The sequence below is a fragment of the Schistocerca nitens genome, chromosome 7 (genome assembly GCF_023898315.1).
Source record: "Schistocerca nitens isolate TAMUIC-IGC-003100 chromosome 7, iqSchNite1.1, whole genome shotgun sequence".
Classification (NCBI taxonomy): domain Eukaryota; kingdom Metazoa; phylum Arthropoda; class Insecta; order Orthoptera; family Acrididae; genus Schistocerca; species Schistocerca nitens.
Genome location: NC_064620.1, coordinates 245376169 through 245394737, shown reverse-complemented (window position 1 = coordinate 245394737; position 18569 = coordinate 245376169). Strand labels below are relative to the sequence as shown.

General features: G+C 36.9%; 1 protein-coding gene across 1 annotated transcript in view; it reads left to right on the top strand.

Moving 5' to 3' along the window:
• LOC126194837 (PHAF1 protein CG7083) overlaps positions 1-15328 on the top strand; it is a 154069-nt gene extending 138741 nt beyond the window's left edge. The window contains exon 11 of the mRNA XM_049933172.1: positions 10234-15328. Coding sequence (XP_049789129.1) covers positions 10234-10302 — 69 coding nt within the window. The 3' untranslated portion in view covers positions 10303-15328. The remainder of the gene's footprint in view (positions 1-10233) is intronic.
• The last annotated feature ends 3241 nt before the right edge of the window (positions 15329-18569 follow it).

Genomic DNA, 18569 nt, shown 5'->3' with positions numbered 1-18569 from the left:
TATAAATCAAGCCCTCATATATTTTTCCAGATCAGCAACACTTAGACGAGGGCATTGAATTTTTTCATTGATATCCTCTACTGGGTTCATTGCATGGCAATAAAGAAGTAAAAAGAAAAAAGTCTTGAATTGTAACACTGACTCAAGGTAGCCTGCACATTTGTAACCTGCCTCTGTTTTGTCCTCTGCAGAAAATATTTCAAAAAAACTCTAGAGGTTCTTCAAAGTTTTTCAATATTCTCAAGATACTAGAAGCTTGCATGGTCCACCGAGTTGGGCAAAGGAGTTGTAGTCCAGCCGTGTTGTTGGCGCTCTCACAGCGTATGCTTCTGAAAAGTCCCATCCTTTTGTTGGATTCCCTTGCAGTGTTTATTTAAGTCCTTGGCTAAAGCCATAGTATCCCTCATAGACGTAAGATGGCGGAGACTGTCTACAACTGCCAAGTTTAAACTGTGAGCAGTACAGGGCACATAACGTCCATTTGGTTGTATATCCAAAACTGACTTTTTCAGTCCTTTGAACCTACCTCTCATATTCGAAGCACCATCATAGCACTGTCCTCCTTAAGTTATCCACTGACAAATCTATACGAGGAAAAACTTCTTTTAAAATACTAAACAGAGTTTGTGATTCAATTTTGTGGGTCTCGTATAAGCCAATAAAGTCTTAGTTGAAGATTAAGGAATCATCGACAGTATGAATACAAAATGACACTTGTTCGTGAATCGAAGAAGTACTTGTTTCGTCAACCATAATAGAAAAATGTTTAGTCTTCTTGATTGAAGCCAATATCTTTCTTAACACAGACTTTCCTAGTAGATCAAGGATCTCGTTTTGAACATCGTGGGATGTCCACTTGCGCCCCGAACCCCCTAACCAATCTTTAAACTTAGGTATGTCATTCTTTCGGAGTTACTACAAGCAAAAAAAATTTGAGTTTACATCTTTGTGCCCTCAATTGCTAGTCCTTGTTGGCATAGAAATTGCATGGTAGTAAAAATTGTCTCAAGAGCTAAATGGCATTTCTTCATATCACTATATAACTGTTCATTCAATTGGGAGGCCACACTTCGGTTAGTGATACAATTTAGTTTCAGAACACCTTCTTTATAAGTAAACATATTTCCATGAAGATGGAATTTTTCCAAAGCCTTTTTCCAGTTAGAAAACCCTACAGAAGTAAATGCATCTTTTTTTAAGTTGTAATAGATTTTTTGCATCTGCCTCTTTGCAGGTTTTGCAAAAATCTTTTTTGATAGATGCTTCATATTCTAGCCATGTATATTTGATCAACCAAGACTTCTGAAATGATCTTCCCTTACGGGATTGTCCATGTTTTGGCTGTAAATGGTTCTTACCTGAAGACAATGAAGCAATTGACAACACAATAATTGTTGGAGGTTGACTTGCAGTATCATCAACTTCCAAGCACGCTGTTTTGGTAACAAATTTATCTATTGTAAACTTAATTCACAATACACTAAGAGACTAAAGTAAACGAATGAAATACAGTCATATCAAATAGTCCACTAGACAATAAAGTCGGAACACTAAACACGTCTGCAGCATGCAGTGAACGAAACTATCCACACTGAATGACTGCAACAGCAGGGTGGGCTTTATATAGCCACGGCATCGTAATGTGTCGAAGCATCAAGGCGACGTGAAGCGGAGGGTTCCAAGCGCTTCTGCTCCAGTCCTTTTGATGTTGCGCCACAGCGCTAGCCCACTGACACCAGACTTTACCCGAAGGTCCACGCGACGGGACAAATTCTAAGTGTGCCAGCAGCACCGAAACACTATCGTGATTCACACCACTTGTTTTCAGTTAACGTGCTTACTACCATAATAATTATTTGTATTAACTCATTACTGAATGTATTTTAAAAGGTAACTATCGCCAAACAAGGAAAATAAAAAATTTCAACATAATTTTGTGATTTTACAAAGCTTAATATAACTGCCCCCCCCCTCCCCCAAATATGAATTTTTGAGAGGGCTCAGTCCCCCCAGGCCCCATGGAGTCCGTGCCTGTGTAATAGTTACGTATTCTACAAACTGAAAGTGTTACGGAGAAGAGATCTATCAAATCAGGAGATAAGGGAATTGTTGGAGCAGTCTTCTGATTCTGAAAACCCACCTAGTTCATGTAATTTCCTCTTGCATTAAATTATTTCTCATGTGTGGTATCAATATTGCCTTCAGTGCCATGATTTTGCAACTCTTACTTGCTTTCATAAGTTTATAAAGTTTGTGGCTTGCATCACTGATTCCAGATGGACTGTCTCTTTACTGAGGAACTGATGACCTCACTGACCCCTAACCAACCACATTGACCTAAAGACAGGAGTCATATTTTCACTCCTCCTTGTCTTATGGAATTATCTTGTGGAGAAGTTCACCAAATGCAAATAAAGTCTTCAGCAAAAACTAGCAGTGAGAATACCATTTAATGAAGACAACTGTACTTCTTGTAGAAAACATTTTTAGTAACTTGGAATTCTGTCTCACTTCCCAGTGCATTTAGTGCTTAATCATTTTCAATGCTGACAATAATTGTTTCAACTATACTGTAAATGCACAGTACAAGACACTAAAATATTGCCACAGTTTTTTTTTCTGGTATCGATTCTGTACTCTGGTGCAAATATATTAAACAAGCTCTCATCTAACACAGCAAGAAATTGTTAATCTACGCCAGTTCGAAAAAAAAGTCAAAAATTGAACATTTCCCTCAAAAACCACAAATTATCTGAATATCCAACCAAGCAAACTAAAAAGTGTTTTACGTATGTGTCAGAGCTTCCTTATCCATATTTCTGTTAATTTTGAAATTACTAACCTCAGTGAGTTTTCAGAAGTACAGTCTGCTCTGAAGTGACAAATATTATTTCTCAACTGAGAAAGCTGATAAAAAAATTAGCTGCACTACACATGTTAATGGAGTGCATGGAATTAACTGCTTCATTACTATAGAGTATGTTCATTTCATTAGATCTAGTTGTAATTTGTAAATCAATTAAAATTCTTGGATAAAACATCTGTTCTTCTTTTGTTACTTTGAATACACAGTTTTTGCTACCAAGTCCACACTAACACACTGTTCCAGAAATGAAAGTACAAAAATAGTCACACTAATTTCTTCACACTAGCAACTGTCTCCCCCTCCTCCTCCCCCTCCCGCTCTTCCTCTCCACCCCTCCCTGCCCTTTCCTCCCTCTCTAGCAGCTGTATAATTTAAATCCACAACCCGTTATTCAAACAATTGTACTTTTTATCAGCTAATAAGCTATAATGGTTTGGAATTCTTGCTCAAATACTGTGCAGTTCATCCTATTTTAGGACTCAAAAAGTTCTCTGTTATGACTGGACAGCATGCAATGTGGAAGTTATACCCTTCGAGAGAAAGTCTCAGTTCTCATTAGGAAAATTTGATGTTTCTGTTTACATCATCCTTGACTAATCACAAACTTTTATGGATTAATCTAATTCTTCATAAAAACAAATATTGCGCAGTCTTAACAAAAGATTTGAACTCTTGGGCTATATGTCCGCACGTCGCTAGAACTGGCCATGGACTCCCAGAGACAAATGCACAAACTCATCTCCCAGTACCAAAGTGCATGAAAGGTCTCTACTCTGATGGGCAAAGATGGTGGGGAGCCCTTCACATGGTGGTATTTACAGATACATGCAACAGATCCACATGTCCCATCCGCCTTTTTGTTCACTGATGAGATGACCTTACACAGAAGGGAATATTCAACCCACATAATAACCATGTTTGGTTGGACAAAAACCCACATGCAACAAGAACCCGCGCAGCTCAAAGAAAGTTTTCAGTTAATGTATGGGTTGACATTGCCTGGGATCACCTCATTGGGCTTTACTTGTTGCTCCAATGATTGACAGGTGCATCCTGTCTCATCTTTCTTCGGCAAGTATTCCTGTAGCTATTGGATGATGCACACATAGCCACTGTGTTGCATTCTGCCATACGGGTTCAGCATGATAGGGCCCTCTTGCATTACTGCCTTGATGCCTGTTGCCATCTGACACAATGCATTGTCAACATTTGACTGTCCAGAGTATTCTGCTGCATTGCCTAGCAAGATTGACAGACCTCACTTGCCTTGAATACTTGGGTGAAAACACTGGTGCATGAAACACCCGTTAACAGTGTTGAAGAATATGTTGTACACACCATGGTAGCTACTGGGGAAGTCTGAGTCACTCCTAGTGTTCCCCAGAACATTTGATATTCCAACACAGAGATGTGAAGCCTGCATCATTGTTCAGGGTTGTAATTTTGAACACAGTCTTTCATGGAGATGGTGGTCTGTTTTGTTCTTGCTTTTTGGTTTCTGCTGTACTAAGAATAATAAACAAGTTTTCTCATCCCATTTGTGTCTTGTCATCACTACCATGCCAGGAAAGTGTTTCTGACCATACACTGCTATTGTCTAGGTGTTTCTCTCTCTCTCTCTCTCTCTCTCTCTCTCTCCCTCTCCCTCTCCCTCTCCCTCTCCCTCTCCCTCCCCCTCCCTCCCTCCTGGAAGTTCGTAACCACTGTGCTAAACACCCTGTATGTATATAAAAAGTTGTCTAATGATTATATTACTAGTAACTCATTAAAAAATATTGCTTTATTATTCTTTGAAGCATCTTAGAAAATGTTAAAACTTATGCTAAATAAGAAGTAGGAAATGTACTAAATTTACAGTAGTGACTTATTTTAATACGATAAAAAAGACAAGAATTGCGGAAGTTTGAGAGTGCTCCACCACCAACGCAAACACAGTCCAGGGATAGAGGCCTTGGAAAAACATCAACCCCTGTTTTCCTGGATGACGTGAGATGTAAATGGACTAGACTCTTCTAATACCTCATGCTGCGCAGATACAGTGTCTCTGAAAGATTGAAGTCTCTGTTCTGCACAGCTGAGACCTTTTTCTAAGTTTATACACTTTTTATGTATAATGTAACTGTATAGATAAAAAACTGACTTGCCAAGTGAGGACAGGAGAAAACATGAAAGTTAAGGAAACGTGCAAGGTTTCAGAGCCAGTGGCTTCTTCTTCTTGCAAAATGTTTGAAGGGGAAGGAAGGGGACTGGTGAGCTTTAGGAGGTAGATAGAGTTTGGAAAAGTCACCCAAAACCCTGGATCAGGGGAGACTTACGGATGGGATGACAAGGAAGGAAAGACTGATTGTTGGGGTCTGCACCAGATGAGATTTGAAAATGTGAGAAACTAAAGGTGGAAGGTAGGGTAATAAGCAAGACATAGATCACCCCAAACATCATGCAAGAGTTAATAGGAGTGGAAAGTTAATTATGTTGTACATAAAGACTTGTTGTAATGTCATTTTCCACGAGCGGAGTTCTGAGAAACTGGTGTTCAGGGGAAGAATCCAGATCGTACATGAGGTGAAACAGGCACCGAGGTCACAAATTTATGTTTTAGAGCATGCTTTGCAACAGGCTATCGTGTGTTGGCAGTATGCACCTTCTATGTCCATTCATAACTTGGTGGTAGTCAGACCAAATTAAGAGGCCAAATAGTGTTTACATAACAGCTGGTACACATGTGTTATTTCACAGGTGGCTCTCCTATTAGTAGTATATATTTTGCCAATTATAGGGTTGGTATATGTGATGATAGGACGGTGCATTGGGTAAGTCATACAGTGGGGATTGTCACGGGAGGTAGGAGACAATGAATTAATAAGCTACTTCAACAAGGCTATAACTTCCTAAAACCATACCCCAAACTAGCTTTTTGGCCCCAACCCTCCCCTACCCAACCTCTGCAATATCATGGTTGGACCCTACACTCCTTTTGCACTGACTTCCCTATACTATGGCTTATACTCCTATGACTGTCCCCACCGTAAGACTTGGCCTATGCACCCTTCTACCACCACCTATACCAGCCCTGTAATAAATGTATACACTAGACTCTAACTAATCCATCCATTCCTTGCATACATAGGTACCAGATTAGTGGACATACTAGATTATTGAGAATGTCTGAAATTTTGTTTAACTACAAATGGACTATATTTTATTGAATCCAAAGATACATTCATTTTTGGTAAAAACTTTCTTTGAATGTGTACATATGTGATATATCACTCTCTATGAAACATGCCACAAATTTTTAGTAATGGCAGCATCTGTTACCATGCAACTGCTTTAAAAGTTTTACATCAGTACTGCATGTATGTGATTGTTGCATAATGTACTTGATGAAGATGTCTGTAGCTTCAGTACCATCAGAGTGAGCAGTCCTCATGCTGTCTCCTCCAATGTCCTCTTCTTCATCACTATCGCCGTTATGTCCTCTTCTTCATCACTATCGCCGTTACTTCCCTGTCCACTTTTGAGCCTCTTTTTTTTACTGTTAAAGTTTTCTATATCTTACAGTTTTCCTCATTCAGTCAATTAGCAACATCATCTTCGTCAATGTACAAAGTGTCAGCAATTGATGATTTTGAATTGACTGGCTCATTGCTGTCAACAACTTGTAATTTGATTGTTTTGCGCATCTTCAACAAAGCATTGGTAGAGTCATTTTCATTTTCATTCACCAAGGAGACAACAAGTGCATGTCGATAATGACTTTTAATTGATACCAAAATTCCCTGCACAATGGGCTCAATCAGGGTTTTCACATTGGGTGGAAAAAAAGAATACTTGTATAGCAACAGACTTTAAGTGTGACATTGGAAGGATGACTGGGAGCATTGTCAATTATAAGGACAGCTTTCAGCGGAAGCTTTTCTTCTTCAGCTCTTTTCTCATATATGGTGCAAATACCTCATGGAACCACAGAGTGAACATTTCGCTGTACATCCACCTATTTTCTTCTGAGCACAATATTGCACTGGTAATGTATTTATACCACTGTGTTGAAAATGGTGTGGGTGTTGGGATTTTACAAGATCACCACAAGTGGTGGTTTATGACTCCCATTTGCTTTACAACAAACCATTAATGTTTAAGCCCTGTTTCTGTTGTTTAATTTCTCATTCTAGGTAGATAATATTTTTGGAAAAAAAAAAGCATCTTGTAAAAGAGACAAGTATCATCAGCATTGTATAAGGTGTTATCAGCTAAATACTCTTCCTGTATTCTCCTATATCCTCTTTGCAAACAATTCTGCATCTTTTTGTTAGGTGAACGACTTCCCCCTCCCATCCCCCCCCCCCCCCCCGACCGGTAGCTGCTGCACACCATGTTCCCTTTTTTTTTTTTTTTTTACAGCCAACCCACACTTACTGCAAACAGTGTTAAATGTGACTGCTTTTTCCTTTATCATCAGGCCACTGACTGCAATTCGTGTAGTATGTGGTCGTATACCATCTATAAACATATACATTCAGTTCTTCATTCTCATTCTTTCACATAACTTTCCATTTTCCCAACTCACCGTCCATACCGTCAAACATCATCTCCATTTTCAATGTCACAAATAGTTGAAAGTCAGCAGCAATAACTTTCTGCTAAGAAACAGTTCAACTTACCTAAAATTTCGTGTTTCTCGTTGAGGTCTTGCTAATGTGTTTTCTTTTAGAAGCCACACTACTGAACTCTAGAGAAAGCCACAATTTCAAATATGTGTAGCGTTGTTTAACATTGTAATGAACTAACACATTGTTGCAAATGAGAATTCATTGTTGTTCACGTCATTTCTCCTTGAACAGCTAGGGACCAGATGTGGGCCAGATTACTGGGCACCAGACTACTAAGAGCCAGATTAGTGTGAGTTTAGTGTACTATTAAAGATAGAGCCACCTGTAAAATGACACGTTATGTTGCAGCTGCTAAGTGAACATTACATTGGCACAATTTCCACCAAGTTATCAATTAGGATGACAGGCCATAGACAGAGGGTGTATGCTGACGATGCACAATATCCTTTTGCAGAGCACACTTTGTAACATGACAATTGTGATCTTGGTGCCTGTTTCACCACACGCACCATCTGTATTCCTCTCCCAAACACTAGTTTCCCAGACTCTGCAGGTGGGAACTGGCCTTACAACATGTACTTTATTCTCAGCACCCACCTGGTCTTAATTAACATTAATTTCTGTGGTCTCAGCATTTCTTCTCTGTAACTCTTCCCTTTTTCAGTCCCATTCACCTTCCTATACTTTTTGTTTTCTGGCCTGTCTATTCTGCGCCCCCCCCCCCTCCTGCCTCCCTGCCTCTACCATATACAATGCACTTGGCTTTCTGCTCTTATTAACTCTTGCATGATGTTTCATCCGTGATCTCTGTCTTGCTTATTACTCCATCTTCCACCTTTAAGCTCTCCGGTTTTCGAAACTTGCCTGATGAAATCCCCAACAATCAGTCTTTGCTTCCTTTCCATCCCATCCAATAAGTCTGCCACAGTTCTTGGAGTCTTTTCCTAAGACTCTCCATTTTGTAAACCTTGCCAGTCCTTTTCATTCTTCCCTCTTCCTTCCCCTTCTCCTCTTCTGCCAGAAAAAGGAGCCACTGGCTCCAAAAGCATGCTCATTTCATTGACCTTTGTATATGTTCTCTCCTGCTGCCACCTGGTGAATAGACTTTTTATCCATCCAATTACCGTATATTTTCAAAAATTGATTATTTCTGTTGATATACACTTTTTGTGTGTTATTTTGGTATACAATAATAAGGCACAATCTTGTCCTAATTATTACAGTGCCTTTAATGGTTACAATAACTGGGTATGAGTTTTATTTTTAATGTATGTAATTTTAAGTATGATGTTCGTCTATGTTCTAGAGTTTCCTTTGTGTATTAGTTTTACTCTGGTTTCAGTTGTATGTCTCGTGTTCACTGTGTCCATGTAGTCAGGATAGCTTTTGATATTGGTAAGATCATGTTGTCATCTTTGCTCTTCTTTCATAATTTGTTCTAAATGCTGCTCATTTTCATCTTCTGTGTTAACAGTATTCTTGCTTGAAGTGTCATAAACAAGATATTGTGTGGTGTGTTGTCTGTCTATATGATTGTCTTTGTATTCTTTGTGTGGTGTTCGGGGTGCGTTGTCTGCAACAGTATTCAGTTCTGTCCATTTTCTAGTGCTTCATAGTGACTGTCCAATGTCTTCATCTGTCAATTGCAGCTGTTTTGTTTGGTCCACAATGTGACTCTTGAAGAATATGTTGTAGAGACTCGTATTCTCTGCATGTACATTCAGGATCCTGACTGAGGTCCACTCTGTAGATATGCGCTGGATAAGGGCCATGGGTGGTTAAGGAAATGAACAATACACCAGATGGGGTTAACATGTTTCATTCACAGTGATCGGGAAAGAAGTTTTTCACGTGGCATGCCTTATCACTGGGGTCTTACTCCCTTTGCCTGTATCTTTGTCCAAAGTTTTAGTTGTTCCAATATATGGATGTGCTTGCCTTTGATTTCTGCCATCTTGTCTTTTTCAACCATCTTCAGCCAGTATGTTGCAGCCTTATATTCGATGGTGATGTTTGTCGGGTATGTTCCAAACACTGCGTGTAGTGTTTCCACAGATGATGTCCTGAAACCACATGATAGTCATAATAGCACACTTCTTTATCCCTTTCTAACAGCTGTGGTATTAAGTAATACACAGCAGCACTGGTCACAAAACCTACTGTGCATTGTGAAGAGTGCACAGTAATACTTTGAAGTGTGTGTAGCAGCAGTTTATCTTTATCAGTGTTAATTCTGACCACTTTGTAGGAAAGACGTCCTGCTTTTTCTGTTATCTAATTGATTAATGGAAAATCTCATATAAAGATGTGAAACAAATACTAACAAAGAGATAGAGGGGCTGGCCAGTACTTACCTCAGCTCAGTACAGCCGATAGATACACAAAAAACAGAACCGAAAATTTACATTCCTAGCTTTCGGAACAAACGTTCCTTCATCAGGGAGGAGAGAGGGGAAAGAAAGGGAAGAAGGGAAAGTAGATTCAGTTACTCACAACCCAGGTTATGAAGCTTCTCCCTGATGAAGGAACATTTGTTCCGAAAGCTAGGAATGTAAATTTTCGGTTCTGTTTTTTGTGTATCTATCGGCTGTACTGAGCTGAGGTAAGTACTGGCCAGCCCCTCTATCTCTTTGTTAGTATTTGTTTTTCTGTTATCTGGCTGATATGATCATTAAATGAGAGTTTCTGTTTGGTATTTACTCTTGTATATTTGTTTTCTAGATTTATTAATATCCTATAGCATGTCTTCTGTTGCAGGTCATGCCTAATAACTACATTGCATCTGTTACCCTGTATGCTGCTGAGAAGCAGATGCCTGAGGTATGACAATGGCTTTCTGCCACCTACCTCGTGTTGCAGGGAAGGTACTGGCAGTTCTGACACCTTATCATGTTTTAAATAGAAAATAAAAGGAAACTGGAAGTCATATCATGTTTCTGCTATTAAGGGATTGTCTATGCAGTGAAAGCAAGATGCCAAATACTTTGCTGTAAAATACAAACATATTCATTTTTTTAAAGGAAGAGCTAAATAATCGTCAAGAGATACATGAAGAATATAAAAGTATATGCACCTTATGTGGATCAATATGTTCATAATGACAATAAGTTTTTGCCAGTGATAGGGGTTATTAGTTCAAACTGTTATTATTTATCATGCATGCCTCCCTTTCCCTAGTATAGCACAGATTGTGAGTACATTTTCATGTGAACAGTGACTAATGCAGAAACTTCTGAGACTGAGCTAAAATGGGGAAGGTTAAAATTCTTTGTTGTTATGTCGCTGTAACTGTGATAGAGGTATTAGATGGATGATTCAGTTTTGTCAGGAACTTGTTGAGGCCTTGTACTTCACATTGTATAAATCCTGATAAAAAATTTTGCACTCCACATTACTCAGCAAAAAGAAATCTAGGTTACTGAAAGTTGTTATTGTTTCTGTTTCCTTTAAACAAAACAGATTTTACAGTTGTATTAATTGTATACACTGCAAGATTGAAAACTTAATAAGCCATTAAGATGAATTGTGTCGTATCTTGTTGCAGAGAGTTCTGGCAGTAGCATGACTCACATTATTTATCAATAAAGTTTGTGATAGTGAGATTCCTGTTATTTTTGTCTCTGAAATACACAGCCACAGATTTTCTATTATAATTTTTATACTTGTTGCTACTTGATTTATCTGTAAATGCCCTACTTCAGTGTGAAGTAATTTTTCTCCATCTGCTTGATTGGTCACAGTCACTGGTGACAGCAGTGGTGCACTTGTTTCTGGTGTTGCCATTGCCACCTATCTGAAGTGAGTAATTTAGGCCGTACTAAAGGTATTTTGGTATTTTGTTCAATAATTTTTTACAATGTCGTTCTCCTTTCTTTCTCGTCATTTCTTGCCCTTTCCAATGTTTTCTCAAATGAGATGCAGATCGCTTACCACATATTTATTTCCTGGAATTTACTCCAGAACTTCGTTGTTTCAGTCCCACATTAGTTTTCTGTTTGATTGTAGGTCTTTTCTCAAATCTGAAATTTGTTGTATGCTGCAGTCCATGATTAGAGCTGTGCTCGTGTTGTGTGTTGATCAACATGTCCTTCACATTTTGTGGTTTTCAGGGCTTACCTTACAGTTTAGGTTTACCTGTTTCTTCCAAATGGAAGAGCTTGATATGTAAAAAATAGTGTTGCTTTTTTGTTTACACCTTCACAAATCAGTAAATCATACTAGAGGTCAAACATTATTCTGTCTTCAATGGAGAAGCCAAATACTCTAAAATTTTGTTATTGTAAGGTTGGGTGTGAAATTCTTAAGCTTAGATAACATTACTTATAATTTTGTACATAACTACCCATTCTGTGTCCAGTTTTAGATGTTTGTTGCTTTTTGTGTGAAGTCTCGTTTAATGTAAGTGTATGAAGATAATAGTAGTAGTTTAAAAGACAACAGTATGGTGGTGAGTGCTATCTGTATGATTGTTATAGTCTGTTGTGAATGATATTTAGTACAAATTTGGAGTAACATATTTACTGAATTTCTGACACTTTACAAAGCTGAGACTATATTCAGGGGTTTCTGATACGCTAGGTGCAAATATTGTATTATTGTACTTAGTACGTTAATAAAGCTTTTGTCAGCAAGTAGAAGGCATAAGTGAATGATATTTGGCAGTGTGGATCACTTATAGACAGTCCCTGTGAGATGATTGAACACAGCCTGGGTCTTATATTGTGAATTCGAATGTCATGTTTCATTACAGTGTTACAAAAACAAACTGTGAATAATGTCGGAACTTTCCTGTAAAAATGAAAAGTATAAAAAAAAGATTAAAAGACAAAGATATGAAAAAAATTAAAACAAAAAGTATTAAAAACTTTATATTAATCTCTTTTTCATACTTTTTGAGTTGGTTTGTTTAAAAAACCAAGGTAAGGCATAAGAAAATGACCTAAATTATTTTAGGTAATATGCTCCATGTCTGTTACCAACAGAAAAGAAGCGTATTGATCATTGGTATACCCGCATGATTAAACAGTTATATGTATCTGTATGTAACTATTTGTGGCTTTAGTCATACAAATTAAGGCAGTTGTTACATTATTTCAATCTGTGATGTTATTTAATGGCTTTATTAAAGCACCAGACTATTATATAATGGAAATTGAACTCCTGTACACAAGTTCAGGTATTTTTAATGTGTGGCATTATTTAAATTGTCATTATGCATCTTCACTGTGAGATTTTCTATACTTCATTTTGTACACAGCCATTTCCTTCAAATCCTTTTCTATGTCAATGATGTTCCCTGGTTATATTATTATAAAAGTCTGGGATTTTGGAAATAATTTTGTGTGATTTTATGATGAACACTATGTGTACCATTCTTAATAATTGTATAGTTTTTCCCACTTGGACCGGTAATTCCATGGTGGGATTAAAAAAGAAAAAAAGCTTTGTTTCTGTAGTGTCAGTTTGCAGCTGTCTATAATGTGAAAATACTGTTATTTGTTACAGTCTTTGTTCTCTTATTCCGAAAACAAGTCACTTGAAAACCTATACCTGCAAGCTTATTTCTGAATTACAAGGTTAAATTTCATCATCATCAGTCACAGTTCAAAGCTGATTTCACTTCATTAAATACCATTTCACTGCCGAGTAAGAAGTTGACAAACTGATTTTAATTTAGTTGAGACAATCTTCAGTTTTTAAAGTGTTGTCTTATTTCTTACATTAAAGCTGATTCTGTCATTATCAGTTTTGTCTTTAGAATTGACTGGCTGATTCAGCAATATTAAGGAATATTTATGTAAAATACATTATTTCTGTTATCTCTTAGGTTAAAAATGTTTTAATGCCGTAAGTGACTAGGATATCATGGCAAGATAAATGGTTGCTTTGATAGTTTACACGTGGAGTGTGTGACAAACCAAGGTTTGACAGTCACAGACAGCATGTGTGCTCATTGTAATATATTAACCCCTATTTATTAGTTGCCAGTTGGCAGTTATATGATGTAGTAGCGCATGAGATTGATGTTTCATATGTAACTGGAAATTTTTTGCTTAGCATTTCTTACAGCGTGTTCACATAGTGAAATCACCTTTCTCATTTCACACCAAATAAAAATTTTACCTTGTGCATGTATTATTCAAAAGTGCCGTCAGTGTTTCTTACGATACTACATAAAATGCCATTCACAGATCACTGTTTTCTCCTATTTTAAGAAATATGTGCTAATTTTTCTTTTACTTTGTCAAACCCATAAATAATAATAGATGAAGTTACAATTCTCTGTTTTTGATCTTCGTCACAGTGACTGCAGTTACAATCCGTGCCTTACAAATGTAACATATAATTACTATAGATTTTGTTTAGTGCATTTAATCTGCGGTGATGGTGTTTATATCTTAAGTCACTGGAGCAGGAAAGTGAAAAAAGTGCCTAGATGACTGTTGTTTCTAGTGTTCATCATTTCTCAGTCAGTCATTTGTTGCCTTTATACACTGCCGAGTTTGCAGATCCTCTTTTTTTTTACAGTATAATTTTCTGTATCTGCAAGACATCAGGTTGGGATACATGAACTTCAAATTCTTGGCAAGTGTTTCATAATCTTTTTCCATTTGGAATTCTTGTTTCATAACTGTCTCCATCTGCAATTCTGTTTGACCATACATGTTCACAGCAACAGATGTTGGGTAGTGCATTCAGAGTAACATATCATTTGTGCATGATTTTCTGTTTGCTAACAGCTCTTGACTTCATGTTCGTATCAATATTATATATATTATGTGTTGAGCAAATTTCAACTAGATAACTCAAGAAGACTAGAATGCTAGAAATAATCTTCAGTGTTTTCTGAAGGGGCGTCATTCTCACAAATGCTGGTTATGCTGAAACAGTACACATTTCATTTCATTTGAGCTTTTTATGATGTTTGTGTTCTCTGTCTGTGGCCCTCTACCAAAATGAAGAATTACCACTTTCACCTTATTCTTCACTTTAAAAATATGTTTTGAAATGCAATAAGTGGCTGTATTGATGGAGCCCATTTTTTAATAGAGCTAAAAGCAATTTCATACCACCTGAACAGTCTTAATTTACTTAATAATGTATGTGTTTCTTCCCCTTCTTTCTTTTAAGTAATGCCTGGTTACACTACGTTAGTTGTCATTACACAAATGTTTTTTAATTTATTTGAAGGTATTATTGACTGATTGACAACATCACTTGTAGATTATGTGACAATAGACAGTGATAAATTCATTCTTTGTATTTGATGGCATCTTTGTTCCAGTGACTTGCGCAAAACATAAAAACCTCAGATTCATTACTTTGTTCAGGATGACTCCCAACTGTAGAATTTTTAAAAAGAGATTAGTTAAATATGAAGTGGGATACAGACCACAGTGTGTGTAAATACTCTTAATTAAATTTTAGGAGCTAGGGTAGGTGACATATTTAACATAATCACTTGTATTGTTAATGCTAAATTTGCTCATTTACAATCAGAGTTAAAACTTTTCAATTAAAAACTTTTGTCATATGCTCATTAAAGAGCACAGTGATTGTTTTGCATCATTATGGAAGTACAGATATTGCTGTTTTTACTGTGATCTAGTCTACAAATTGTAGTTACCAGTGTTCACTTCCACAATTCAAAATATGAAAAGATACTATTCATTTATATACTGAAAAACCATCTTGCTTTATTCCGGTCGCCCATATTCTTTAGTATAGTGTGTGCACAGTATTTGGCACAGTTCATTTATCAGCCCCATGCTGAATTCTGTTTACATATGTAGTTGTTAATGTGGTGCAACTTTTGTAATTTGTGTGTGTGTGTGTGTGTGTGTGTGTGTGTGTGTGTTTTGTGGTAATATTCCTTCCTTTTACTTAATTGTCAGTTTGTGAATCACCACATTACCATCTGCACTTGAGGTAGACACCATAGAATAAGAATTATCCTGCTGTGAACTGCTGTAGAAAATGCTGATATTGTGTGAATGAATGTGTTACTTGATGTGTTACGAAAGACACCTACCCTATTGAGAAAAACAGTGGAAATATTTAGTTAGAAGTGCCCTCCGATTGATTAATTCTAAAAATTATCAAGATTGCTACTTAAGAGCTATCTATCTCCAGTATTGTTGATTATGTTCGTGATGCAGGACATTGTTGCATCATTTCCTTTTTTATTGTGATATGGACTCAGTAAATTTTGTGAATTGTGTGCGCATTGTGATTTTTGTGTTGTATGGGACCATAATTTCAGCTAACCAAAGTTACTATTGGATGTCAGTGAATGTAGTAAGAATAAATAATTTGTTGAAGTGTTGCTGTAATATGAATTCGATGTTGTTGAGTAAATTACATTGCTATACAGAAAGAATGTGTATGACATGGAATATACCACATCGAGGTTTCACAGAATGAAGTTGTAGTCACTGGTTTTTCGTCACCACTATAATAATGTATCACTGTGTGAAAGTTTGGGAATACAGCGAATCATATAGGTTTTTAAAATTACCTAAAACTGAGGCATACGGGTCTGTGATTTTGTAGAATGAACGGAGATGAAGAGTGGATATAATTGAAAAGTGATTCACTGTATTCCTAATTTTTTTCTTATATTTATTAATTATGGTTTGTAGTAGCCTGTTTGTATACTGCTTGAAAGTCTTAATATTAAAAATCAGTGCATACAGTGCACAATGCTTATCCATGAAAGTGGTAAAGGCATTTGCCTGTTGACTTGTGCTAGCTGTAGTTTGTATAAGAGGATGCCAGTATGCTGTTTTTATTGTAACAATAAATTTGACACTGTTTTTAAAAAGTGTGGATCTCAGTAGATAAGTATTGTATTTAAGTACACTGTAAAGAAGTAGCCAATTTCATCCCCTTTCATCCCCCCCCCCTCTCTCTCTCTCTCTCTCTCTCTCTCTCTCTCTCTCTCTCTCTCTCTCTCTCTCTCTGTGTGTGTGTGTGTGTGTGTGTGTGTGTGTGTGTGTGTGTGTGAGCGAGCATGGGCGCACACCTAATATGCGCATATAGTGTTGTCTCTTAGTGGCAAGAGAGTGATCATACTAAGAAATGCTTTGCTATCTAACCAGAGTGAAACATCGGAGGTTTCATTTCAGATACAGAGAAAAAAAGACTTGTGTGGAACAAATTAGTTGTAATAATGTGTGCTGTAAATCTTCATTTATCAGAAAAAATTGAAGATGTAAATATATTTTGTTTGGAACCTGAGGACAAAAATTGTAAATGAAAATGCCTGAATGTTTTCATCTGTATATATGTTGTTTTTTATAGTATCCACAGTTTGTTGACTGTATTTGTTAATAATGTTTGCATTTCAACGTCAGCTACAGAAACATACATTTCAATTTTGTGATTTACGGATTGCAGTTCTGACATGTTTATTGCTGTGTGTAAATACAATTTTTTAAAAAAAATAATTAAATGAAAAAGTTGTGTATAGTGGAGTGTTTGTCATAAAATCCAGCATACCTGTATCTATTTTCACTCATATGAAACACAAAATGTGAAAATTAAAGCATATATTTGGGTATTCAACCTCATGTTACCCTTTCCTCTTGTTAAGGGATTCCTGTGGTCCTTAACCTTTACCTTCTAAAAGCTTATTATACAGCACCATTGTGTCAGCTGTTGAAGGGCTTGCATTGGGTTCTCTGCCTCTCATTGTTATTCTTTGATCTCATCCCACTCATCCATTAATTAATAATTGTTTTCTGTAGATCCCATCAAGAAGGAGAATGTTGAAGGATATGGAATGAATCAAGCTATACATCAATTTTATTTTTTTAATCTGATCAGTTTAGGATTTTCAGGCCCTCTTTACATTGAATCAGGATTTCACACATGCAGAATTTTTTTCACATCAGTTATTCAAGAAAGAACAATAATTTAAATATCAGTATGACAGATAACAATGAAATAGTGTTAATAGAATTAAAAATGATTTGAACGTACATGTATAGAGAAGAGAGACCATGTGAATAAATAATATCAACCAAGAACTAATAAAATCAAACAATGGAAAATCCAGGATGGAATGTAACAATATAGGAGAAGGAAAGTTGCTACTCACCATACAGCGGAGATGCGGAGTCGCGATAGGTGCAATAAAAAGACTCGCACAATCATAGCTTTCCGCCATTAAGGCCTTTGTCAGCAGTAGACACACATACACACAAACGCACTGCAGCGTAGTTTCAGCTCTCTGAGACTGCAGACGTGTGTGCAAGTTGTGCTTGTGCTTGTGTGCAAGTTGTGCTTGTGTGTGTGTGTGTGTGTGTGTGTGTGTGTGTGTGTGTGTGTGTGTGTGTGTCTACTGCTGACAAAGACCTTAGTGGCTGAAAGCTATGATAGTGTGAGTCTTTTTATTGTGACTCAGCATCTCCGCTGTATGGTGAGTAGCAACTTCCCTTCTGTCATATTGTAAGAACTAATAAAATATTTACTAGCAGTACTGCTGCTGTACTGCCAGTAATAATAATAATAATAATAATAATAATAATAGTAATAATAATAATATAAATATAATAATAATAATGGCAGATGCAAAATGCATTTATAGGTAAACAGAAGTGATATTTTCTGACATAGGAAGTTCGGAGAAAAATTTAGGTAGATTGTGCTAGCTAAGAGCACTGGGGAATGAATATCTGATTGGAAAAAAGGATATATTTGGGTAAGGAATGCATACAGGGACAAAGGTAGACATTATTGTTACTTCAGTACATACACCATCAACTGTCTTGTGAAGCTTTAGATTATTTTCAGTTCACTGACATAATGAGAGGAGCCATTCCAGGACTCAGGTTCCTATTACTGAAAAGGACTTTGAGGAATCAGCTGAGTGATGTGATGTGACAGAATGGATTTTGCTCTGATGAGAGCAATAGTTCCTGCAGTGTTGCTGAGACAAGAGCCTTAAGGTCAAGGAAAGATTTGGAGGACAGTGCAAAGACTTTGAGTCTGCATGTGCTTGTCTGCACACAGCCAGGCTAGCTGCACATATGATTATGCTATGATCAATGTGTCCAACATCACAGATATATCTAATACAGAGGTTCATC